At 36.7% G+C, this 27,662-nt stretch overlaps 2 protein-coding genes across 9 annotated transcripts in view; one reads left to right on the forward strand and one right to left on the reverse strand.

Annotated features, from left to right (window-relative positions):
- Window positions 1-27,662, forward strand: part of LOC105464631 (membrane-spanning 4-domains subfamily A member 4A-like) — a 356,637-nt gene that overhangs the window by 58,339 nt on the left and 270,636 nt on the right. For 2 of the 3 annotated variants that reach the window (XM_071074541.1, XM_071074540.1), the window contains exon 1: window positions 23,388-23,716. The exons of the other annotated variant lie outside the window; for it this stretch is intronic. The gene's annotated coding sequence lies outside the window, so the exon portion shown is untranslated. Of the gene's footprint in view, window positions 1-23,387; window positions 23,717-27,662 lie in introns of those variants that run through there. 3 annotated transcript variants of the gene reach the window in all.
- LOC105464617 (membrane spanning 4-domains A13) lies at window positions 1,342-23,290 on the reverse strand. Of its 6 annotated transcripts, XM_071074545.1 has the most exons (8): window positions 23,060-23,076; window positions 22,758-22,831; window positions 20,425-20,537; window positions 18,299-18,439; window positions 12,583-12,639; window positions 11,531-11,650; window positions 7,403-7,498; window positions 1,342-1,547 (listed from the first exon to the last, which is right to left on the reverse strand). In XM_071074545.1, exons 3-8 carry the CDS (start codon window positions 20,473-20,475, stop codon window positions 1,491-1,493), a joined length of 522 nt encoding a protein of 173 aa, XP_070930646.1. In that variant the 5' UTR covers window positions 20,476-20,537; window positions 22,758-22,831; window positions 23,060-23,076; the 3' UTR covers window positions 1,342-1,490. The 6 variants fall into 6 exon arrangements, with proteins under 6 accessions (XP_070930646.1, XP_011710949.1, XP_011710951.1 ...); XM_011712647.3 differs by lacking the exons at window positions 22,758-22,831; window positions 23,060-23,076 and adding an exon at window positions 23,151-23,290; XM_011712649.3 differs by lacking the exons at window positions 20,425-20,537; window positions 22,758-22,831 and adding an exon at window positions 20,321-20,365 and having other exon boundaries at window positions 23,060-23,290.

Genomic DNA, 27,662 nt, shown 5'->3' on the forward strand with positions numbered 1-27,662 from the left:
TTAGATTTCTTCACACCTCATGTTTAATCAGCCAGTAAGGCTAAAAGTTACCACGTTTCATTGCTTCTCTGAATCACTACAATAATACTTCATTTTTCCCTCCCACAATCCAGTTGCTTTAATCAAATTTATACTTTCTATCGCATTTTCCCATATTTCATACTTTTTTTCAATGTAAATCCAAGCCTGTAATTTTCCTATTGAAATACTTTCCAATGGCCCCCCACTGTCTGCAAAATTTAGTTCAATACTTTAGTATTAACTTTTTGGTGATTTGACTTCTTTATTATCTGACCTCCCCCAATTTCTCCAGCTTTCACTCTTGACTTCCTCCTCCTTGTCATTAGATTTTAATATATTTATTTTAGCTGTGATCTCTCCCACATTTCTAATAAGCTAAAATCTTCTATTCAAAATGTCTTCCTACCTTTCTGCTTGGTAAACTACTAATCCCCTGCTCAGGGGTCTTTCATAAAGCTTTATTTCTCTTATTTCACATCTGAAGGATTATTTCTTCTGTCTTATTTCTACTTTTTTATACTCTGTTAATTTATATGTCATACATAGTCTTAATTTGGTAGCTGTTTGTTTCCTCCCCTAAAATAAAGTCTCCTTGTCATCAGGTACCTTATTAATTGCTGATACGCCAGAGCTTAATATATTATTCATTGGCATACAGTAGACAATCTGAAAAAGAATGAGCTAAGCACTGAAATTCTTAGAATCAAGTAACCTCAGTTTACAGTGTTAGATAGCAATCAGTGAAACATCTTTCTGAAGTAATGTTCCATATTAGAAGAGAGGGTGAACTGAATTCAGAACAGATTTCTAGAAAATTCTCCGTATTGTGGAAAAACAGCCTGTCTGCTTCGAAAAGCAGTTGAACAGATGATCCAAACAATGATAAGAAGAAAGAACCAAGGGGAAAGAAAGATAAGAAAGATAGCAGATATGTTCAGGGCAGAAAGGAACTTTAAATAAGGAGAAGACAAGTCAAAGAACAATGAAGGAAATATGAATTAGAGGCCTTTTGATTCATACTTTGTTAAAGTAGAAGCTAGTTAAAGTAGAAGAACTCAGACTGTAAAATGTGCTTTCTACTTGTATGGACATAAGTATTTAAAGTTACCCTGTGAATTATATGGCATCGTGGCCCAAGTCTTTATAGCCTTCACTCTAGAGATAATAATGAATCTTTTTGACAGTCTCTTACAAAAGCTCTATTATGGAGAGTTGACAGCTATTCAGAGTACCTAGATAACAATTTCATTCTGTAATAATCTCATATTTAAATAGGGAAAAGCTTTCCCCTTGCAGCCTAGAAAAATATGAGCAGAGACATTTTTGAATACTGAGGAGAAAAATTCACCTCGCTTGTATTTTATTTTGCACAAAGTCTGTAGGCTTCGTAACTGCTTTGTTATACAGGGATATCATTAGGACCCACATCAGGCATCAGCAACAGCAAAATTCTCACATTTCTAGGGTTGTTAAAAAGTGTTCTCAGCTTCCTCAGCAACAGATGTAAGATCATTTTGTCTTCGAAACTGGAAAAAAAAAGCAACCTCTTACAAATCATATCATGTTTCTTAAAATTACACAACTAATAAATAGGTCTTTTTCTTTAAAAAGACAGGCAATACTGATATTTATAGAGAAAAATCTTAAAGTATCGTATTTCTGTCCCATTCCTATCTCAACCTTCTTCTTTCTTCCTTTCTTTCCCTCCCTCTCTCTCTCTCTCTCTCTCTCTCTCTCTCTCTCTCTCTCTCTCTCTCTCTCTCCCCTTGTTTTTTTGTTTTTGTTTTTGTTTTTTTCCCCAAGGTCTCGCTCTGTCACCCAGGCTGGAGTGCAGTGATGCGATCTCTGCTCATTGCAACCGCCTCTCTCTCAGGCTCAGACTCAAGCAATTCTCATGCCGCAGCCACCCGAGTAGTTACAATTACAGGCCTGTGCCACCCTGCCTAATTTTTTTTCTGTTTTTAGTAGAGATGGGGTTTCACCATGTTGACCAAGCTGGTGTTGAACTCCTGGCCTCAAGTGATCCTCCTGCCTCAGCCTCCCAAAGTGTTAGGATTACAGGTGTGAGCCACCATGCCCAGCCGTCAACCTACTTTCTTAATTTCTGTTGGATCACTTGTATCTTTTGGTATACCTTCAAACTTTTATAATAAAAATAACCATAGTCTTCTTGAACATAAATCTTAATAGATGCCAGCACCCTATCCTCTCATGACATTTCTCACCTATTTCCTATTCCTTTCCTTCAAGGTAGTGGTCATTTTGACTTTTAGATAAAGTCATCAATCCTGTCAATTCTTTTTTCTAGTTTCATCAACTAAGCTTGCATCCCTAAACACTATAAGTTAGCTTTAGTTTTACCTGGTTTCAAAGTTCATATGAATGGAGTTTTTAAAACTATGCATTCTTTTGAGTTTTTATACTCAATATTTTATTTGTGAGATCTATCCATGTTGTTAAGTGCAGGTATAGTTCGTTTTAAGCAGCATGTCAAATTTCAATAAAGCAATACACCTCAACTTATTCACCACTCACCCACCTGTGTTGTTTCCACTTTGGGGCCACTATGAATGATACTGCTCTCTCTATATTCCTGGAAGTTTATCTGAATGCATAAGGGCAAACGTTTCTGTTGGTTATATACCAAAGACTGAGATTACTGATCATAGGGTATGCACAGTTTAATTTTTAGTAGGTAATGCACAAAAGGTTTTAAAAATTGTTGCAATAACTTATATTTCAACCAGGAGTGTGAGAGATATTTCTTTTATCCATAATCTTTGCTATCTGTTGGCATCATCAATATTTTGAAATTCAGTCATTCCAGTAGGTATTTTAAAACATCTCATTGTCATTTTAATGTTGTTATTACAATGAATAGATTTATATCTGACATTTTGTTATTTGTTTTATATGTGTCTCATGTGTTTTATTTTCCTTTTTTTTTTTTTTTTTTTTGGTGAGATAGGATTTTGCTCTGTCACCCAGGCTGGGGTACAGTGACATGAATATGGCTCATGGAAGCTTTGACCTCCTGGGTTCAAATGATCCTTCCACCTCAGCTGTTCAAGTAGCTGGGACCACAGGCATGTAGCACCATGCCTGGCTAATGTTTTTATTTTTATTTTTTTGTAGAGACGAGGTCTCGTCGTGTTGCCCAGGTTAGTCTTAAACTCCTAGGCTCAAATGGTCCTCCTGAGTTGGCCTCCCAAAATGCTGGGAATATGGCTGTTAACCAACCAAGCCTGGCCATTGTGTTCTTTATTTTTTAAAAATTAAACATACTTTGCCTATGTTAATTCCCTTATTTTTAAGCTGTTATATTTTTAGCTTTCTTAATCACTAAATAAGCACCCTAATTTATCACAGACTACTTCAGATGAATGCTAATTCAATTCCAGTAAAATACAGCAACTTTATTCCCATATAACTCATTCCCTTTCCTTTTCTTTGAGCTATTATTGTCATATATTCTATCTATATATATTATATAACTACCAATATGGTGTTATAATTACTGCTTTTATGATCTTATCTTTTAAAATTTAAGATAAAAATGGAGAAACTATCTATTGAAGAAGGGTTGGCAAGCTATGATACATGGACCAAATCTAGCCCACTGCCCGTTTTTGTAAATAAAGTTTTGCTGGAACAAGTCATATCCATTCCTTTATGTATTGTCTATGAATACTTTCATGCTAAAACGTGGAGCTGAGTAGTTATGACAGATGGAATTAATGTTACTAATAACACGACCTTAAATTAAGGTAATCATCCTGGATTACCTGGGTGAGCCCAATGAGATTAATGCAACTGTCTTTTAAATCAGTAAACAGAAGAAAGCACAAAAGATGTATTTATACATCTTTTGTTATTTCAGAACCACCTACTTAATTACTTTTACTGGTACTTTTTTATTTATTCATGTGCATTTGAGTTTCATCTGATGTCACTTCTTTTCAGTCTAAAGAACTTCCTTTAGTGTTTCTCATGAGGAATTTCTGCTAGCAACACATTATTCATCTGTGTATGTCTCTATTTCACCTTAATTTTTGAGGGATAGTTTTAAAGGATAAAGAATTCCTGCCTGTTTTTCCCCATGTACTTTAATATCCCATCCATTGTTTTGGATGAGAACCCAGCTCTTAATATTATTGTGGTTCCCTTGTATATGAAGAGTCTTTTTTTTTTTTTTTTTTCCGCTGCTTTCAAGATTTTCCTTTTTATCAGTTTGACATGGAGGTGTCTAGGAGTGGATCTCTTTGTTTTACTTGAAGATTCTTGAGCTTTTTGGATGTATTGAATATTTTCCATGAAATGAGGGGAATTTGGGGCCATTATTTCTTTAATTTGTTTCTGGTACTCCCCATTTTTATGGGACTCCCATTATACATGTGATGGTATCTCAGAGGATTTTGAGGTTCTGTTCAGTTTTCTTCATTTTCTTTTTTTTCCTGTTCTTTGGACTGGGCAATATCTTTTTTGCTATCTTTATGTCTGTTTATTTTGTCTTTTGTCAGCTCACCTCTGCTCTTGAGTTCCTCTAGTGGGTTTTGGGTTTTTCATTTCAGTTCTTGTATTTTTAAACTCTAGAAACTCCATTGGGTTTTTTATAATTTCTGTCTCTTTTATTGACTTTTATTTGATGAATCATTGTTGCCATCTTATAATTCTTCAAACATATTTACTAATTTTTGAAGCCCTTCTTTGTTAAGTCCAACATTTATCCTTCCCTTGCTCCAAAACACTATGTCTGTTAAGTGTTGTTTTGAACTCTATGGTTAACTATTTCCTATTATTTGCATATTTTTGTTGTTGAAAACTGGACATTTTAGATAATATATCATAGCAAGTTTAGATTCTGATTGCCTCATTTCCCAGGAGCGGTGGCTATTGCTAACCACTAGTATCTTGGAATACTGGAAGTCCTAACTCCCAATACCTTGGAATATGACTGTATTTGGAGATAGGGTCTTTTAAGTGGCAATGAAGTTATAATAAGGTAATTAGAATAAGCCCTAATGCAATATGACTGGTATGCTTAGAAGAGCCTAGGACACAGACACATAAAGAGAAAAGACCATGTGAAGACACAGGAAGAAGACAGCCAAGTGAAAGCCAAGGAGAGAGGCCTCAGAAGAAACTAACCCTGCCAACACCTTGATGTTGAACTTCTAGCCTCTAGAATTGTAAGAAAATAAATTTGTTGTTTAAGCCACAGTTTGTGGTGCTTTGTTATAGAAGCTCTAGGAAACTATTAGACACCTTGAGCCAGTAAAACTTCTACCCTTTCCTAATGAATCAGTGTAGCTTGAGCAGTATATTCAAAGTTGAGGCTGCCCCAGCTTTTACTTTATTTTTGCAAGGCCTCTTGTTCAACCAAGGGCTCACTACGACCTTTTCTAGTCTCCTTAGTATGTGTATAGCTTTGTACATATTTATATTCTTCCAGACTGCAGGGGAAAAGTAGGAAGTTATCAAGGTTCACTGTGGCTGTCCTGTTCTTCAGATTTCTCTGTTGAGTTTCTGGTAGGTTGCTAGTAAATTTTTTGCCCCAACAAGTATTGTGATCATGGTCAGGCTAGGAATGACATTGGCCTTACCTGCTTGTTTGCCACTGGGATTATGGTTGTTTTAATAACCCTCTTGGTCATGGAACTTTCTGAGCTCTGTTCCAAATAAAACTAGTCATCTCAAGCAGTGAGGCTGCTGGGTCTCACAGTCTGACTCACCAAGGTAAACTTCTGCGTAATGGAATCTGAGGGTGGGGTGGTATATTAGTCTGTTTTCACACTGTTATAACAAACTTGTCAAGACTGAGTAATTTATAAAGGAAAGAAGTTTAATTGGCTGGGGAGGCCTCAGGAAACCTACAATCATGGCATAAGGCAAAGGGAAGGCAAGGACCTTTTTCACATGGCAGCAGGAGAAAGAAGAGTGAGTGAATGAGGAACTAGCTAAACACTCATAAAACTATCAGATCTCATGAGAACTCACTCACTATCATGAGAATAGCATGGGGAAAACTGCCTCCATGATCTAATTTCCTCCCACCAGGTTCCTCCCTCAACACCTGGGGATTGCAATTCAAGATGAGATTTGGGTGGGGACACAAAGCCTAACCATATCAGGTGGGAAGAGTGGGAACAGTCCCAAACTAACATGCCACAGACATCCACTGTTCTTACTGAGGTCGAGTAGATTTTCTTAAACACTTTGCAAGTTCTTGTATGCTTGGTCAACTTCCTGAATCTTTAGAAGGTTGTTTATTGATAATTTTGTTCAGTTTTATAATTTCATTTTTAGGGAGAGTTACCATGTTCCCAATCAGCCATTCTGGAAATGCAACTCATTCTCTCTCTTCAGAAATCCTTTTACCATATAGTCTTATAGTTGTTTCTATATTTCAATCAGTTGTTGATCACAGTAGTTTTCCTTGACCATCCTACGTAAAATAGTCTTGCCTTATCTCCTTACTTTGCTTTATTTTACTTCATAACATTTTTCAGTTCTTGACATTTTATATTTTTATGTGTTTGTTTATTGCCTTTCTCCCCTAATGGAATGCAGACTCCCTAATGGAAAGGACACTGTTTTGTTGATCATTGCATCCTTAGTGCCTATGACAATGCTTAGCAAATAGCATGCTCTCCATAAATATTTGAGAAAGAATGAATGAATGTTAGATATGTAGTCTTTTAAGCTTGTGAGAAAATAATCATTCTCATAAACTTTTGTGAGTTGTTATAGCATTTTTGGATGTTGTTACACTTGATTCTGCAATTACATTTCTAGGAATCAACCACCTAAAGAAATAGTGGTCTTGTATGCAAAAATATTTATACTCAAGTGTTCACTGCATCATTGTTTATAATTTAGAAAAAACTGGAAACCAAGCTACGTATACAGTAATTAGGGAGTGTTGAATACTAAGAAAAACAATGAAGGTAATAAAAGGCATTATTTGGATATGTTTTGTAATGGAAAGATATTTCTAATCATTGCAAAAAATGCATATGACAAAACAATGTGAATATAATACATACAATTAGTAAAAAAGAAAATGTGTGTGTATTGGTCTTTTTTTTGTATAGAATTGGATGTGTGGATATCATGAGAACTATGTTAAGGAAACAATCACTTTTTACTCTATACGCTTTTTACTTTTAAATTTAGCCTCATGTATTACTTTTATAATTTTATGTTTTCTATTTATAAAAGAATATTAATAAAAAATAAAGGCAATATCACACATTCCGTTCATATTAGTTCTAAATATTTTGCATCATCTCCTCATTTGTATTTGTATTCATCTCCTCATAGAGTGTAGTTACTAGAAATCAACATCTTTTGATTTGCCAGAGAGTGAGTAAACACTTACCAAATTGGAACAGCTACATACTGAGTATGTAAGTGCAACAGAAAATTCCAAAGGGTAGAAGAACAGTAAAATACGTGATACTTCCCTCCCAAGTTTCTATAACCAAAAAACAGGGAGAAATCTTATGTTATTATCTTTAGTGAGTGCAAACATGATCATGGAAGGAGCTACTGGCATGAGAGTCAAAAAAAAAAAAAAAAAAAAAAAGGAAGGAAAATAAGAACAGATAAACCTTTCACCATTTGAGTTCCTTAGACATTTCTACTCCTTTGCCCTCTGCTACACTTTCCCTAGTTTTCGGTTCCTCAGTTCAGCATCTGTGGTTTCTGTATTTGATCTCCTTTGCTTAGCATTCTTGTCTCACTCTGACAGCTTTTACAGAATCGCTGGCACAGCTCTCTATCTAAACTCTTCAGTTACTAAGATTTGACTCTTCTGTCTCTAATGATAAGATGGCCACCAACAGATTTAGCAAGCAATCCTTTTCTATTAAAACAGCTATTATTAATGATAACCCTTTGTAAATTTACATACATGGTGATAAAACTCTCACATACATATTGCTCTAATATCATTTAAAATGAGTAATACATTCAAAAAGAGTTCAAAGAACATTTAACTTGGAAGCATAAGGTGATTGTGACTGCTGGGATCAATCTGGGATAAACAGATTCCCTTCTGTTGCTATCAGAAAGGTATTTTCAACCACAAATCTGATTGGTTAGTTATGTGAATAATATTGGTGCTCATCCTGAAAATGTGGGTTTTGTGCTGGCTGTGGAAAGACAAGAATGATACTCAGATCTAGAAAGAATGACATCATAATTATCTCCCCTTCAATTCCTTCTCTAACTCTTCCTCCTCCTTCTTTGTTGGGTTTATTTAACATCTTTTATATTCAACAAACTATCTGGTAGTAGGAATTAGATGATAGGAATGCAATGACACATAAAAACTTCCTGATTTCTTAGAGTTTATAATGAAGTAGAAGAGACAGAAAGATAATATAAGGTACCATATAAAATGGATAAAAACTTGCTCACTCATTGTAGGGGACAGGAAGGACAGGAGGTTCACTCCAAGCTATTACTCTCTGGGAAGGCTTCATAAAGTGGTAGGAACTTTGAAATAAAGGTAGGACTGAGAAAAACAAAGAGAGGAAGCAGCATTCTAGGCAACTTTAAATTTTTATTTGCTTGTGTCCTCGTAACCTATCTTATTTCAGAAAGAGTTTAATAGCATAAATTAAAAATGTGACAGAATAATTAAAAATTTCAGACATAAAATAGAACCAATAGTAAAGTTAAAATATATATCAGAACAACCTATGGTTTTTAATGTGAGAACAAAACTGAATGTAAGCAATATAACGTTTTGAGAATTATAGTGTTCATTCATATATGGTATAAACAGGAAGACAAGGAAAAGATGTAGAAGGTTTGAAATACCAAGGTAAATAATTTTGATTTAATTTTGTTGGCAGAAATCCACAAACATAATCATAACATTTTATCTAGAAAGTACTTGGGACTTCTTAGCTGACAAGACTGTGAAAAGTCATTTTGCCCATATTCCTTATTTTTTTATTTAATTTTTTTTGAGACTGAGTATTGCTCTATCACCCAGGCTGGAGTGCAGTGGCACAATCTCAGCTCACTGCAACCTCTGCCTCCTGGGTTCAAGCGATTCTCGTGCCTCAGCCTCCTCAGTAGCTGGGATTACAGGCGCCCTCCGCCATGCCCAGCTAACTTTTGTATTTTTAGTAGAAACGGGGTTTTGCCTTGTTGTCCAGGCTGGTCTCAAACATCTGATCTGAAGTGATCCGCCTGCCTTGGCCTTCCAAAGTGCTGGGATTACAGGCGTGAGCCACCTCGCCCGGCCCATATTCCTTAATTTATATGAGAGTTCTATTCTAAAACTCCCTCCCTGACTGAAAGCATCAAAAGGTCAGCCAGATCAGCTCAAATGTGAAAACAACCTAGGAAACACACATACACACACACACACACACACACACACACACACACACACACAGAGAGAGAGAGAGAGAGAGAGAGAGAGAGAGAGAGAGAGAAAGAGAATGAATGAGTCATGAGTCCCTGGCAGATGATGTAAACTGTAAGCTTCTGGACCCAGCTTAAGTCAGTAAGTGACCCTTTTTGCCTTAAATCAAGTTGGATTGTATTTCCTGTTACTTAAAACCAAGATAACCCTAATTAATATATACTTAAATGAAGAATAAGCAATATTTGGTAATTATAAAGACAGTAGAAAGACAGATGAGGTATTATGTCAAGGTTTTGTGTGTAGGAGATTGAAATGAGGGAGTCTTGCAGTGTATACCTTTGAGGAGGTAAGTAATTTCCATTTTCTATCTGTTGAGTTTGATATGACAGTGATAGCAGCATAGCCAAGTAGAAAAGTCAAGCTAGCTTTTAAAACAACAGGCCAGGAGTTTGGAAGAAAGAACACAGCAGTTAACTGGCAGGCATTTTCTTCATTTTACACAAAAGAAAACTTAGAAACAGGTAAGTTAAGTGAGTACTGAGGATAGTATTTAAGGGGTTTACACACAGTGAGTACTGAGGATAGTATTTAAATAAGTGCACTCTGATTCTGGAATCTATAGTATTAACCATTTTGCTACATGAGGAGTGTATTTCAGATTCATGCACTTTTCTGACGCTGCCTGGGAACACTGATAACTTGATGAGTTTGTAGATTTAGCCAAGACCCTTGCTTATGTTAGAAAAGTTGGCATGTAAAAGTCCTGTAAAATGTTGGCTGCCTTAGCAAGTGTAAGTACATAATTCTATAATGGCCCTAGAAAAAGATGGTGGTTTCGAGATATAAGTCTAATATACAAGTTCATTTTGTGTAACTAATCACAGCAAACTTGTGCTAAAACTTGTGATTTTGAGAGACTGTAAAACTGGTCATTATTACTGAGTCCAGATCAGATAAATACAGACTACAATGGTTTCTCACACTGACTGCAAAAGGCACCCCTTGGCAATTATGCCATATTAAACTGATAATTAAAAGTTTATGAATAAGAATGGTGACATATAACTTGAAACAATTATGTACTTAATAACTTAAGTACTCCTTCCTTATTCTCTGTCCTCAAAATTAGAACTAAAGATTTGTAGATTGAATGTTCAGGGCAACCGGACAATTTTCTTACAATTTATAGGGAAAATCTGGTCCATGTTTGTTTACATAATCACTCATTACAGATAATATATTTTGGAGAATTACTGCATTTTTCTCTTATTATCTCACTGTCCTCCAGGGTTTTGTTCTCCAGGTTTGGGTTCTTTCCTCTGACGTCCCCCTTAATAACATGTCACAGGTATGGAGAGAAAGTATGTAGGGGAGGAGGAGGAAGTTTATCCTTCACTTGCAAGACGCTTCTACTCATTACTGAAATTGTTATTTGTTTTGTTCTGTTGGTCAAACAAGGTGTTTCACTCCAATTTGTCCTTACTTTAAATGTGAGATTTTGTTAGCTTTGCTAAAGTCTTTTGCTGCACTAATATTCTATGATTCTGAATTTAAAGCCAATATAATTAAAATAAACCTATTGTGTTATCAGTAAAGATCTTCACAGTTACTGGAGAACTAAATGGAAACAAGTTACATTTATTTATATTTAGCATTTTTGGCCTTAAAGCAAAATTCATGTAAGATGCAAAGATAGGCTATGTATGAAAGCTCTATGTTAAGCCAGAAATTGCTAGATGTCTACAATTTGAACTGTATGTGTCAGTAGCAGAATTCTTTTGTTTATTTGCAAAATGGTTCTATGGTCCCAGATTATACTTTTCTTGTATTAAGAGAATCATTAAGTGACTCTGTGCCTGATACATAGACACTTGCCACTGAAGTTTTCAAATTTTTACTCACTTTAATTCAGCAAATCAAGAATTCAGACATTCTCTTAATATTTACTAAAACTCACAGCCTAGAATTATTTTTGATTTAAAAATTTCAATCAAGAACTCACTACTAAATCAAAGAATTTCATGAGGACCAATAAAAGCCTCATCTTACCTCCTAAGATTTCAAAATTATTAAAAAGAATACTTTTAAAATTAATATGTTCCCATAGAATTGGTCACTTACTGCTTGTCCATAATTCCTGTATGATGGAGAATTGAAATAAGACAACTCTATTATTGTTAGAGTTACTGCAGTAATTGTAGTTATTATGCAGAAGATGTTTATGATTAAAGTACATATAATCTGAAAAGGAGACAGAAGGTAAATTTATTATATTCAGAATAAACATTTTGGTGTAATAGTTTGCATTGCTGAAAAAAGTCATCTAGTTAAAACTTTGATGTAGTTTCTGAAGTCTTAGAAGTATTAAGTCTTAAGAAAACATTTTTCTAATTTATATAAAGCCCAGTTAATCTGGAGGAAACATTAACACCATCAGTCCATTAATCATTAATCTTCCATTTAGGCTAAAAAGTATTGTATTTTTCAATGTTATAAGTCATTTGGAAGAAAGCATATAAGATATGATTTGGACAAAAGTGGTTCCACTGTAAGAAAAAAAGAAAATGGAAAATGACTGCTTGTGGAAATAGGAGTCAGTTGATAAAATTTTAATCCTGGGTCTTCATTACCTATGGAAATCTATCAATATTTTCAGACATCAGTTTTTTATCTGTAAAATTATGAGGGCAGACTAATTTCTAAGGTGTGTTTAGCTCTCAGATTCTAAAGTGTTCTTCCCAGTATCTATCCACCTATACCATGCATGGATCTTTAATCTGGACCAATTTCCTACTTCATTACAAGATACAATCTTGTTCCCAAATTGGATAGTTCAGAAAATGAAGTTTTACAGTAGTATAATGTCTATATCTAAAGGCATTAGGTTCTATTAAATTTTTTAATTATAAAGTTTACACAATGTTAAAAGGTAGAACATCAAACAAAATAAAAACTATATATACATTTAGAAACCTATACATAATCATGATTTAACCAATACAGTGTATTTGTCTACATTAAATTATGTTCTTCTAGATTCATTCTTAATTTCTTTATTTATTTTACAGGTAGCGTAGATTCCTTCATTATTTAGACATTATATTTTCATTAAAACTTAGTATTTAGCTTTGTGATAAATGATTTCTAGAGATACCACAAACATTTCAACTTACTGCAGATCGAGTTGGATACTTTGTTACTGCTATTATGAAGACTCCTGCAATGATAAACTGGATATAAAAACATATTTATAAATACTCATTGATAGTGCTTACCAATTTAGAATGTACTTTTAACAACTCTCTTCTAAGTCAATTATTTTAAGAATGCTAATAGTAACAAAACACACAGAAGTTTTAGTAGATGGGTCAGGACAAATTTACATCATGTAGTAATACATTGAAAGGTAATAGTAGAGTCAGTCATAACAGAAACATATAGGGGACAGTAGGCAGATTCACATTGTGATAATATGCCAGACAGCCTAAGCAGTCCTGAACCTGGGAACCAAGTTTGCTTTTATGTGTATGAGATACATCATATATAAGTCATTTGATTATTGCTTTTAATGTTATCCTTTCTAATGAGATGATGCCACTAATTATGATTACTATGTACATATCCAAATATGGAAAAAGTGGTTCAAGAATTATTCCACATTGTGATGGTACAAAATGTGCAGTCTCTTATGAGATTTGTAGTCATTATTAAGGTAATGGCAGAAATTCATGCCTTTGCCTTTGTTTTTTAAAACAGAGGTTCCATTATTTCATGTCAGGAAGTCTATCTACTTCCAAGAAGTATAAAACTATGCCATATTGTTTGAAGATGGGTTGCACAATTTCCTCAAAGTATTCCTTGTCTTATTTGTTTTAGTGATAAAACACTAAAGAGGCAAGTCAAAGGCTATTTTTGTCATGCTATACACTATATGTAGGAAGCCCAAACCTGAAGCTTACAAACTTCCCATGGATAATTTTAAATCTATATGTTCAGCACTTCACTCCACAACAAAAGCTGAGATTTCTAAGGAGGTACACAGTGAAGGTAAGAACTAGCTCAGAATTTAAGGTGAAAATATCTTGTGAATTTTGAATTAGAGTGCTCTCCAATGAGATTATCTTTAGATTACCATGTGTTTTACAAAATGCCTTTCAAAGGCATTTTAGGCTTAAGTGAGAAGTTTAGTATTAAATTACATTTAGTTGAAATTTTAGATAAGTTATCCTAGGAGTTAAATATACTATTTTTATAATGTGAGTGGCTAAACACTAAGGAAAATGCATCATTTATTTGGATTTTATTGGAAAATCCACAGTTTTTCTCCTATTTTTTCCCAAGGCAGTGCTTTGACACATGTGACCCAGTACATCATTTATCATTTATCACCTTTGAACCAGTGCATTATTTATGAGCCATGCATCCTTTATGAACCATGTATCATTTATCTGGATTTTGTGTGAAAATTCAGTATTTTTCTCCTATTTTTCAAGGCAATCCGTTGACACTTATGAGCTAGTGTATGTATAAAAGTGGGAGACCTCCTAGAGATCATTGTTTCTTCTAGTGATTACTCGCTGTCTCAATGGGCAGCCATATTGTATCCTACAGCCCTCATTCCATCTGTTTGAAGTGTGGGTTAAGTGGTTTCCTTGCTCATTATTGCTATCCAACCATTCTTTCTCCTCCACTTTTCAGTCACATGTCAGATTCTATAACTCACTATTCTTCATGGTTGAAGTAATCTATTGACCCCTTAGCCACTCTTCTTTCGGAATGAATTGACATTTTGACATGCTGATTCTCTCTCCAGCATCACTTAATATTTGGTGATATTTTTACACACACATACACACATATATATATGTGTATATATTCATATCTATCTATCTATCTGATCTTTTGATACGGTTTGGCTCTGTATCCCCACCCAAATCTTATGTTGTAGCTTCCATAATTCCCATGTGTTGTGGGCGGGACCCAGTGGGAGACAGTTGAATCATGGGAGTAGGTCCTTCCCATGCTGTTCTTGCCATAGTGAATAAGTCTTATGAGATCTGATAGTTTTAAAAATGGTGGTTTCCCTGCACAAGCCCTCTCTCTTTGCCTGCTGCCATCCACATAAGATGTGACTTGCTCCTCCTTGCCTTCTGCCACAATTGTGGGGCCTTACCAGCCATGAGAAACTGTAAGTTCAACAAACCTTTCTCTTTTGTAAATTGCCCAGTCTCAGGTATGTCTTTATCAGCAGCGTGAAAATGGACGAATACAGTAAATTGGTACCAGGAGTGGGGTGCTGCAGAAAAGATACCCGAAAATGTGGAAGTGACTTTGGAACTGGGTAACAGGCAGATGTTGGAACAGTTTGGAGGACTTAGAAGAAGACAGGAAAATGTGGGAAAGTTCATAACTCCCTAGAGACTTACCAAATGCCTTTAACCAAAATGCTGATAATGATATGAAAAATGAAATCAAGGCTGAGGCTCAGATGGAAGACGAGGAACTTGTTGGGAATTAGAGCAAAGGTGACTCTTGTTATGTTTTAGCAAAGAGACTGGTGGCATTTTTCCCTAGAGATTTGTGGAACTTTGAACCTTGAGAGATGATTTAGGGTATCTGGTAGAAGAAATTTCTAAGCAGCAAAGCATTCAAGAGGTGACTTGGGTGCTGTTAAAGGCATTCAGTTTTATAAGGGAAGCAGAGCATAAAAGTTCAAAAAATTTGCAGCCTGACAATGTGATAGAAAAGAAAAACCCAATTTCTGAGGAGAAATTTAAGCTAGCTGCAGAAATTTGCATAAGTAATGAGGAACTGAGTGTTAATTCTCAAGACAATGGGGAAAATGTCACCAGGGCACGTCCGAGGTCTTCATGGAAGCCCCTCCCATCACATGCCCTGAAGCCTAGGAAGAAAAAGTGGTTTTATGGGCCAAGCCAAGGGCCCCCGTGCTATGTGCAGCCTAGGGACTTGGTGCCCTGCATCCCAGCTGCTTCATCTGTGGCTGAAAGGTGCCAATGTAGAGCTTGGGCCATGGCTTCAGAGGGTGCAAGCCCCAAGCCTGGGCAGTTTCCATGTGGTGTTGAGCCTGTGGTACACAGAAGTCAAGAATTGAGGTTTTGGAACCTCTGCCTCGATTTCAGATGATATATGGAACTGCCTAGATGCCCAGGCAGAAGTTTGCTGCAGGGGCAGGGCCCTCATGGAGAACCTCTGCCAGGGCAGTGCAGAAGGGAAATGCAGGGTTGGAGCTGCCACACAGAGTCCCTACTGAGGCACTGCCTAGTGGAGCTGTGAGAAGAAGGTCACCATCCTCCAGACCCCAGAATGGTAGATCCTCTGACAGCTTGCACTGTGTGCCTGGAAAAGCTGCAGACAATGTCAGCCTGTGAAAACAGCCAGAAGAAGGGCTACACCCTGCAAAGCCACAGGGGCAGAGCAGCCCAAGGCCATGGGAGCCCACCTCTTGCATCAGCATAACCTGTATGTGAGACATGGAGTCAAAGGAGATCATTTTTGAACTTTAAGATTTTGACTGCCCCACTGGATTTTAGACTTGAATGGGGCCTATAGCCTTTGTTTCAACCAATTTCTCCCATTTGGAACAGCTGTATTTACTCAAGCCTGTACTCCCATTGTATCTAGGAAGTAACTAACTTGCTATTGATTTTACAGGCTCATAGGTGGAGGGGACCTTGCCTTGTCTCAGATGAGGCTTTGGACTGTGGACTTTTGAGTTAATGCTGAAATGAGTTAAGGCTCTGGGGGACAGTTGGGAAGGCATGATTGGTTTTGAAATGTGAAGACATGAAATTTAGGAGGGGCCAGGGGCAGAAAAACTCCCATTTTTTAAAACCATTAGATCTTGTGAGACTTATTCACTATCATGAGAACAGCACAGGAATGACTTGCCCCCCTGCCCCCCAACCATGATTCAGTTGTCTTCCACCAGGTCCCTCCCACAACACTTGGGAATTTTGGGAGCTATAAGATGAGATTTGGGTGGGGATGCACAGCCAAACCATATCATCTTTCTAGTACCTTGGGCTTGTGATTCTTGTTCTCTCCTCCAATCCCTGACTCCAAACTATCTTAGTCACTCACTCCCATAATCATTCTCTTGTCTTTGCTGTACCTTTCAAATCTTAATTTCAAATATTCCACCTGATCACCACCTGCTATCTTTCTAGCTCATGCCCTCTAGTACTAAAATTTTAACAACCCTTTGACCCCCCCTGGGTCCATAATCTGAGAACTTCAACTCTCTGTTAAATTCTTCTTTCCATCACTAACTTAAATTTCATGGCCAACCATTACAAACACTGCCCTATATCCACTTGCAACTGTTTCACACCTTTCTTGTTTTATTATAGTTGCACAACTAAACAAAAATCCTGATTGTTTTTATCCTGTTGCATGCTCACACTCATGCAGCTGACCATGGCCTGAGAAAGGCATACAACCCGTATTCATATCCTGTTCCTAAACCTCAAGCGTGTCCTTAATGCTATATGAAAATAAAACCACCTCTCCATAATCTGTGCACTCTCTTTTCCTCGATGATTATTTCATATTCTCTCGCCTTTCCTCAAACAACCAAACCACTTCCCCATCCTCGGTCTCAGCTCATAATCTTGCTTAATTCATTGAGCTATTTGAAGTTACTGGGGGAAAAAAAAAAACTTCCACAGGCTTCCAACATCCTATCAAAGCAAATTCTCCTTTCGCTCGCTTTCTCTGCCTTTCCCTTCTGTTTTTGTACTTTGAAACCATTTATAATTAGGCTGGATAATTCTTTGTTGTGAGGAGCTGTCCTGTGAATCACAGGCTATTTAGCAGCATCTTTTGCCCCTGCCCACCTGATGTACACCTCCAGCTGTGAAAATCCAAAATATCTCCAGATATTATAAAATGTTCTCAGGGGCAAAATCGCCTCTAGTTGAGAACCACTGCCCTAGATAAACTTTCTATGCTCCTAGCCATTTGTGCATCAAAATCCATCACCTCTTGCCTACATAAATACTTGATTCCAATACCCACCCCCATTTACTCATCATCAATTTTCTTTCTTTTGGTTCAGTCCTCTCAACAAAGGATATGATGCTATTTCTTTCAACTCACAGAAACTAATAAGCAAACCCTCTCTGGAGCCAAATTTCCCCAGCTATCACCCCATTTCTTTATACCACATTAAAGTCCTTAAAGAAGCTGTTTGCCGTCTGTAATTCCTCTCTTCCTATTTTTTTTCTTAAATCAACTCCAACCAGGTTTTTGCTTCATAATTCCACTGAAACTACTTGTAAAATTTACTAGTGCACAGATCATACTGACTTCCATATTGCTAAATCCAATGGTCAATTCGTAGTCCTTATTTTATTTGACAAAACAACAAAATATAATATAGTTGATCCTTCCTCATTTCTTCTAACAATTTCTTCACTTGGCTTCCAGGATGCTATACTCTCTAGGTTTTCCCCTACCTAATGGCTATCTAGAAACCACAGAAAAGTGTCAGTAATGAAAAAATTTAGAAAATGAGTACTGACTCATTGGGTGAGGAGACTGAAGTGAAGACAATAAACATGCAAGTTAATCATGCTAATGGATATTATAGTTGAGATTCTTTGCCTTTCACATATCTGGGGACGAACTGCCCTATGGCTGTCACTGTGTACTCCTGTTTTCATATCTCTTGAAACAGCACTTGTAAATTAAAGGTACTCAATATATATTTGTTGAAAAAAGGAATCTGACTTTGAATAAATTATCAACATGAGATTTAGTTACATAATTCTCCTGAAAACCTTGTTCAGAAACCGTTCCCTACCTTATATTATTGGCATGAATATTATTTATTGTATGATTAAAGCAATATACATGTATTCTACTCACAAAAATTCCCCACAAAGTACATCCTGTTTTGTAAGTTATAGGTTCATATATTCCAAAGGCTCCTTTAATTTGCCCCTTATACAAAACCAATAGGAAGTACCACATGAAAACATGAAAGATGCCAATCATAATCTGGATAGCCTGTGAGAAGAGAATGCTGTTAGTACCTAAATAATGTAATTTAAAACACAATTCCAATAAGTGTTAACTATAAGAAGCATTTAACACCTTTACAAATACAAAAGTAAAACAGCAATGCACTTAATAATGTATTTCCTGGATTGGTTATCCCAGAAAAAAGGATCAATCAGGAAGGACTGAGATATACCAAATAGGAATCAGTCATACTAAAAACAACAGGCTGTTCAATAATAGTAACTCTGGTCAATTCTCCTGTAAGTTAACAGTTTGATTCTATCACTGACTAGTCTCCCTACCTATCAAGTAATGGTATGAGAGGAGAATATTGGGATTACTTCAGAGAAAATGTGGTTACTAATCTGCTATAATGCAGGAAGCCATAAATCCAACATTTTCTTGTACATTAGTAATTTATTAAAGATGAATCACTTTTTGACTTTTATAAAGGTTTGATTTATCTTTTCCTTCAAGGAGTACTTGGTATGATTTTTTTTCACAAGTATGCTGGAGTGAGGCATAATCCAACACAACAATACAGAAAATATCCAGAATGGACTTGCTTGAACTCCGTTTTCCCATTGGAGAGGGGAAGGAATTTGAATAGGGGAGAATTATTACTCAACTCTAATTTGTAAGAAGATAATTATAAGCCCAGCAAATTTATTTCTGGATTTATACGTGAACTGATATTTCATATATTTAATCACATTTTTTTACTACTCTTTAAAAATGACAGAGGACACATAAATTTTATTTTCATGTAAACTTTAACAGAAAACTATTCAATGTTTTAAGAGTTCCAGCTCTTTGCAAAGCAGGCAGTCTATGAAATATGTAAATGCAATTGGCTAACTTTAAAAAATACATTTTGGAGAAGTTTTTTTTTTTAAGGAAAGGTCTCTTTTTTGGTAATGATTATGCATTTTTATAGATTTAGAATTTAAGGTTTCCCCTTGCATCTAATTTGCAAGAATGGTAATATTTCCAGAAATTCTTTGGATTTGCTTGGAGAAATATCCCCCACTAGGCTGCAAAATCTCACAGGGTCTGGAGTTTGTTTTTCTTATTGCTTTATCACCAGCCTCTAATATGGTGACCAGAATAGAGAAGGCATCCAGCAAATACCTCTTATATAAGCATACTGGTGTCAAGAATAATGATTCCATGTGGCTTTCCTAACTGTTAAAAAAGTAAGTGGGCTTGAAAAATACTCTCTTTTTAAATGATTGACTATTGTTTTATATAAGACTATGAAATATCTAATTAGCCAAAGCTTGTTAAGAACTGCCAGTGTGTGGAGAAGGACAAGATCGGTTTTCTTATTTAAAAATGATTCTTAATCTAGAGCCAATATGAGTTCCAGGAGGTCAGACCCGCCTACCCCCTGCCCCCAGAAAAAAAATGCAAAGGATTACGACATGTACATAATTCTGGGAAGAAGATTTAGAACTTTCATTCCATGCCAAAATGGTCTGTGACCCCAAAGAGGTTAAGAACCTCTGCTGCACAGTCGAATAGGTGACTTAGATAATTGATCTATGCAACGTTCAAATTCAGAAGAAAAGTTCACATGAGTGGAAAAGTTTTCTCCCCTTTGGATGTGAAAAAGCATGATGCTCATAACTCCTTGATGTTTATTAAGAAAGCTAAACTGTAACTTCACATGTTTATAACTTAATAGAAGAGACAAATTTATAATCATCCTACAGCATAGATGTAAGTACAGTATTCTCTTTTTTCCTTTTAAACCTTACTTGGATTTCTCTGTTATCCTGTGTGTACTGGTTTAGTCTGTATACTTATATCTCAGCGCATGAAAGAACATGAGATCAGTCAAAATTTGTAGAAGACAATCAACATTTGAAAAACATAAACTTTTACCCTTTTGATTTAACCAAGTCTGTCCCTCTTCAGATCCAATATGTCCTTTAAAAAAATGAAATAGTTCATGATCTTAAATTTAGTTAGTCAAAGTGAAATCTTACCCCTAAAACGAGAGAATTTGCTGTAGAGATTTTTGAATGAACACATGCCATACTGCCAGCATTTCCTCTAGATGGTTTTCTCTCTAACCTTTGGTGATATCTTTAGCAAACTTCTACAAAACAATACAAGGCACATATACATGATTTTCTTAGAAGAAAATACATGAGTTTGATCCTTTCCTTATTGTTCAGCCACCGCCTCCCCAAATTCAGAAGCAATAGCCTTCTTCTTTCTAGGCCTTAATATCAGAGGCATCAACTTTCATCCACCTGTTCTGAATAACAGCCTTCATAACTGAAAAGTCTCTCTCTGTGACTAAAACATATCGGCATTTTACAGATATGATCTCTGAGTAGTTAATAGTGCCTACTGTTTACAGAGTAAACAGTAACAGAAATGATAAGGTATGAAGGATATCTAGGGAATAGTATTAGAGAATTTTCAGTAAAACTTTCAACAATTTATTTGCAATTCGTAATCAATTCAATGCAATCCATAGTGCCATGTTTGCATTTTCAAAACCAAATTCTTGTAATCATCAAATTCATCAAAAAGTGGGCTTGTGATTATTTTTTCTGACACATACCTGCTACTCAGTTATTTCTATATGAAAAGAATCTTTTATTCTATCAGACAACTTACTGAAGTTGCTCCCACAATGTTAATGTTAATGCATTTCCTGGTCTTTTTTTTCCCTGTTATTCCTGCTTTTCTCTCTGTTGTTCAGATCATCTCCACATTTATATTAAGATAAAACCTGGCTATTAATTATATCCCCTTGTGGATTGTATTTATTTTTAGATCTGGAATTCTACATCTGCTAGTATGTCATGCTTACATAGGTCAATAGCTTGAGTCATGCCACCTCACTAACATGATCCTAATATTTGAGACTTGATCTTTTCAGAAAGGAGGGAATTTGACCAACTAACCTCTCATTCTCTGTACTTGTAAAATCTCATGACTTAATTATTTTAATAGGTCTTTGTTTTCTAAAATTGTTTTCTCAATGTCTCTTAATGCTATAAAGTGTAGAGACAGAAAAAACTATTTAAGAACACAAGTTAGTAATAGCAACAGAGAGAAAACAATATGTTACTAACTGAAGTAAGCTTTATACATTCAAACACAATCTTTGAGAAATAAAGAAAGTGTTTAGAAGCATAGACAATCAAAATCAATCACTCTGCTATGATTAAATAAAAAACCATAAAATTACAGAATCCATATAGAATAATAAGGAACAGCATATCTACATTGCTATTATTTGTCACTTTACAGAAAACAAGAAAATAAAAATAGGCCCTTTTATGTATACAATTGGCCCTCTGTTTCATCTGATTCAACCAATAGTGGATCAAAAATATTCAAAAAACATGCCAGTAAAAATACAAATGCAACCGTCAATGTGGTGTAACAACTATTTACATAGCATTTGCACTGTATTAGATATTATAAGTAATCTAGAGATGATTTAAAGTATAGGCGATTTGCATGTTACATGCAAATCCTACTCCCCTTTGTATTAGGGACTCGAGCACCCTTTGATGTTGGTATCCACCCAGCAGATACGGAGGGATGACTGTATAGAAAATTCTTTTCACTTTCGTAGTTAACAGTGGAAGCACCATGAAGTGACTTGGGGAGCAGAATATCTGGCATCTCTGTAATCTTCATCAGACCCCTACCCAAACCACCCTAGGTTTGGTATTCCTAAAAAATGCCAATCAGAAAAAGAAAGTGGGGGTGTTCAAAATTCTCAGGTTAATTGATGGAAGGAAGAAACTAAGAAATACTACAACATATTCCTGCAATAACTGATGGTTGCAATTCTTTTCTTTTTTAAAAATCATCCTGTGTTTGAGTACTTTAAACCCAGTTAAGCATCCCATTATTTGTAAAAACAAATGAATAAAAGGAATCATTTATTTGTTTTTATTTTTTGGTGATCCTGTCAATCCAAAAGCAGCTGAGGAATGAGTACCCTAACCCTTACTCCCAACCCCATTTTTATCCCCTGAACTTGCTTTACATAGAAATTCTGAAATAGTCGCAGAAAGCTCTTATCTAGAAAACGCTTCTCTATCTTTAGCATCTTTAGCAGGGATGCAACCCCTTGGCGCCTTCAGAATTAAGTCCGAATTCTTTAGCAGGGCACGTAAAGCCCTTCATGAACAGTTCCCCGCCCAGCTTCTTAACCTCATCCTGACCACTTCTCTGTTTCCACACGAACGGCTCCCGCAGTAACCTTGTTTGGGAAGCCTACTCTGTCTCACAAGCCTGTTAGATGCCCCACTCCTTGTTCCCCCAACATTCCGAGCATAATTCCTACCACAGTGTGTTCTTTCGATTTTCAGGACTGGCTCCTAAGTCAGTGGGAGCTCCCAGAAGTCAAGGAATTCATTTCTGTATGACCAAGGACAGTCCTGGGCTAGAACCCAGAGACTCAATACTGGATCAAATCAAGAATGGGGCGCGGGGTAGGGGGCGGGGTGCGTTAAGATCCAGACTCTGATGAGGGAGGGAGGGAGATGATAAGAGAACAGGGAAGCTGTGGGGAGAGGAGCACCGTAATCAGCCTCCGTGTCCCTTTATGGCTTTTGACACGAAATCACTCCAGCAAAGCATCACTACCCTGCATTTTACTTATTCAAGGTTCCGAGAAGTTTCGGGGGGCTCTCGTCCAGGACCCAGACCAGGTTCTCACGCCAGCGTCCGGGCCTACATGAAGAGGAAGATCCTGGTTGGCAACGCGCTCAGCGTCAGGTCCCCAGATCTCGCTGAGCTACCATCACAGGGATAGCCTGGAACCCAGCACCCAGCCGACCCTCAGGCTCCTCAGGGAGTGAAGGTCTCCAATGGCAACGGTGTGCTCCTCCTGCGCCTGCGCTCCCACTCGGGAACGGCAGGGGCGGAGGGAGTGCGTGTGCGCAGACTCACTAGGCCCCTGGCAGCCACGTGGTCAGACAACCGCTCAACTACATTTTGGTGTCTCTAGAAATGGTTTCTGCAAACCTGTGTTCTGAGATTGCCCATATTGGTGCGTTTCTTATACACACACCTGCTGCACAGTGACCAGGATCACCGGGGAAAAGTCTGCCCTTCACCTTTTCTGTCTTCAAAGAAAAATGTTGACCACAAGTGCACTTTGAAGGGTGCACTTTCGAGTGAAGTGACTGAATCAATGGCTCACTTTTTTTCTCTTTAAACATAAATAACCGAAGAAGGAAATTAGTGACGAGAGTAATACTTGACAAGACACCGGAAGGACTTTTTGATCCGCTTGCTGAGGTGGGTTTACCTTTTGGGTGATACATGGTGCCAGTTTTCTGTCTGAGGTGTAGACAGTAGTTAAAACAGTGTTTATGAAGAGGTCCTTTAGATGAGGAGTACAGACCATCCTCTTAGGCAGCTATCATGACTTACTGAGGCATTTACAGTACCTGGAGAACAGTTACTCAATACCATTTCTCATTTATTCATAGAAGATTTAAATTGACATTGTGGAAAAGCTAAAATTCCAGCTTGTACTGTAAATTTTTAGTCAATGATAGCCAGTGAGTAAAACATGCAGAAAACAAGACAGATTTTTCTTTCATAAGGAAATTTTCTGTGCTTCCAACATCTTTATTTGCAAAAGCTAAATCATGAGTGTGTCTAAAATCCATCAAGATCTTTTATTGCCTGAAAAATCAACTGTAAGCTGAGAAACTTTATTTTTAGTCTCACAGCTAGCTTCCTTACATTGAGATTCCAAAGTCCCCTCAAATCAAAGAAAAAGAAAAACCAGGCTCTTTTAAAGTCTTTACATTTTGTATTGGTCAGTATGTCGTTGAAGGTAATAGTTTTATTCTTAAGTAATATACCACTTGATTTTCTGGCATTATTATTTTTTTGTGAGTTTCTTCTCTATGAGCAGAGAGGGCTCTGATAATATTAAGCATTCTCTTTGCTGTAGAAAGAGGAACTGTGTCTTCAAGCCCAGGGTTATGAATTTTTTAGAATCCATAGTAGAAAGAGCCAGTTCTGATGAGATGGACCCCCATTGTAACTTGCTGCCATTATTTGTGAGAGAAGTGATATATTTCTTCATTTAAGATTTGGCCAATAGTCTCTGGAAATTATCATGGATTTGATCAGTGTTTTGGACTGGGAACAAAATGTGCATTCAGTGTAAACATAGGCAAAAATAGAAGAATGAGCCAAACTATGAGACAGGCATGGTTCCTCGGCACATCTTATTTTTTCTGCTACTATCACAGATCAGTAAAAGCAACATTGATCTTCTCAGTACCTATAAACTGGATTTGGAAATTCAGAATTCACTTTAATTTTTTATCTGTTGGTTGTTAAAAACTGTATTCTTCAGCAATGAAGAGGCAATCAATCAATCATGGTTTGACATCCAATATGACTTTTATTTCTCCATGTGTATCATGTTGTTAATTTCTCTTGAATTGGTTCCCAATATACAAAAGACATTAGTGAAAATGTGCTGGAACCACAATACCTATATAATGTTAAAACCATTGTTGGGGATTATTACAAGGACCCTGTTGGCTGTGAGCCCTGATAAAATAACTTGTCCAGATTTCTTTGAGGAATTTTATTTATTTATACTCTAGAGAAAACAGATGTTTTCTCTAGAGTAAACACTAGGGTGTTCTAGTCAAGTAAAATGGAAATCTATGCAAACTGAGGAAACTAAACAATTGAATTCATTGTAGAAATGCAATATCCATACATATGTATATTTATGTAAAGTGTAATCTATATGTATATAGATATATATATATGCAGGTACACACACATGTATATAGTAGATTTCAGTTTTCATATGTTTACTATATCACTTATATAATATTCTTTAGTAAAATGCTAATTAATGGCTTAAACTTATCTTGCTTTTTTTTCCTTGCATTTACTATGTTGAGGCAATATGTTAAGTGCCTTATATTGCTTATTTTAATTAAACTTCACCACATGCCAATGATGTACATACCACTGTTATGTTCATTTTAACAGATGAGTGTGCTAAGGTTTGGCAAAGTAAAGAGTTGCACAGCTTATAAATGTTCGAGTTGAGATTCTAACTCCAGCAGTGTAAGTCTAGCTCCAGAATTTGTAGCCCATCCTCCTACCCACTTTTCTTGCTCTAAGCCTCCTTCAGAAAGAGCTCTGTGTTGTAACTGTCATGGAACTGCATAAAGAATATTGTTGAAGAAATCATAAGGGCTAGGGATAGTTTCCAGCTCCAGTTCTGGCTGTGTGTACTCCCCTCCTCTACTCTTTGAATTCATTTCTCATCTGTAAAATTAGGGTCTTGAAGTACACATTGTAGCATTGTATGAATATATGAAATGACATTTGGCCTAAAAGTCCATACCATATCCTTAAGCGTTGCCAAATACTTGGGAGAGTAGGAGGAGTTGTGAAATATAAAGTGAAATTGTGCATGAGACTTAAGCAAAATAGAGACCCCTGGGATGTGTGTGTGGAGAAAGAGATTGAATGAAGCCCGTTGAGCACTGCTAGTAGTGCTAGAATTTAGTAACAGTGATTTGTTTTTAAGAGTGAAACCAGGGAACTGAGGGAGAGGTGGAGAGCTCGGCGAAAAGAGAGAACAGTTACAAATTATAAATTTGCTTGGTTTGTTTTAAATGCAAAATGAAGAGAAAAAGGCAGAAATCAGCAAGTTTTAGGAAAACCCTGATATCCAAGGCCTCTCCAGCCTGTGGGAATTAGCAGGACGTATTAGCCTTATGGCCCAGTTGGCCTGGTTTCCACCCTCATGCGTTGAAGAATGATCCCAGTTATTTGCAAATCCCCATTTCCAGAGCATTTCTGGGAGTCCCCAGAATTTTCACATTTATTCTCCAACAGGCCTCTGAGCTGTTGCTGAGTGCATGGGACAGCCATTTTCCAGATACATTGTAGTCTTCTCCCGCCTTGCTGCAGCTTCTCTGGGAGAAGGCTGCCTTACCACAGGTGCTGTCTCCCAGGGCTCCCCAAGCACCAGAGCCCTGGAGGTATTCAAACAGCCTAGTATGTTCTTCAGTGTTCCTTACAGAGGAGGAGCCTGGGTATAGTCCATGCACAAATGTGGAGCACAGCCCTTTCTCCATGGGGATTAGACCTGGTCACCTAGGTGAGGTGGGCAACTGGACTCTGATCTTTCAGCTCGAGCATCAGATACCTGAACTCAAAATTTCGGTGGCATATTTTCCTTGATGCAAATCACCACTGCAAATAGATGCCTAGGGACTCTGCACCCCACCCCCAGTTGTCCAAACTCAGGGTAGGTTTAGCCAGCATGTGCTCTGTGGGAAAAGGGGACAATTGTAATGGATTATTAGAGGGTTGTGACAAATGCAAACATGTTCTGGGAAAGAGAGCTTTCAGAAATGTTGTTTGGGCCAGGCATGAATCAATGACACATGTTTATCTAAGATACATTTATAGATTCTTGAAAGATCATTCTTGAGTCCATGTGTTTCATGATGAATAATCGACCTTCTCTAAAGCCTTAGAATCTAGAATTAGAAGACACCCTAGAGCCCTAGAGATCTAATAATGATCTGTGCTCTTCTGAGGAAGGAAGAGACTAAATATAGAAAGTACTTGAGATGTGTGTGTAATGTGTATGTGTGTGTGTAGCTTAAGTTATATTTCATAGGCAAAGTCTTTGTATGCAAATCCAGCATTAATTTTGCATGAAAAAAGCATGTGTTCACTGACATGTAGATAGATCTTACTCCATTTCATTTTATATTACCCTACATGAAAAAAATATGTAAAGCCTAAATTTTATGGAATAGCAAAGTTTTCATCACAAAGTTGTAGTGTAAGACTTCTTTTTAAGCAAATGAATGAAAAAAATGAACATTTAAAAAAGATTTTCCAGAATGAAAATGCCATAAGGGCTTTAAATAATATCACAGCAGGCACGTGACCTCTATGTTGCAATATGATATTTCTATTCCAGTCACATTCTAGGGTCTCAGATCACAGGCCCAGCTGGAGAAATTTGTTCATAGTATAAATTTGCTAAAACCCCCTCAAACATACCCTCGGTATAGCTTGGTAATCCTGTGTTTCTCTGATGAGTTTATTCTCCATTTCCATGACTTTTCCCACATTGAAAAAACATGTACATAAGTGGAGCCACGCAGTTCAAACTCATGTTGTTTAAGTGTCAACTGTATTTTTATACCACTAAATCTCCTCTCTCCTATCA

Source organism: Macaca nemestrina, chromosome 12 (genome assembly GCF_043159975.1).
Source record: "Macaca nemestrina isolate mMacNem1 chromosome 12, mMacNem.hap1, whole genome shotgun sequence".
NCBI lineage: Eukaryota > Metazoa > Chordata > Mammalia > Primates > Cercopithecidae > Macaca > Macaca nemestrina.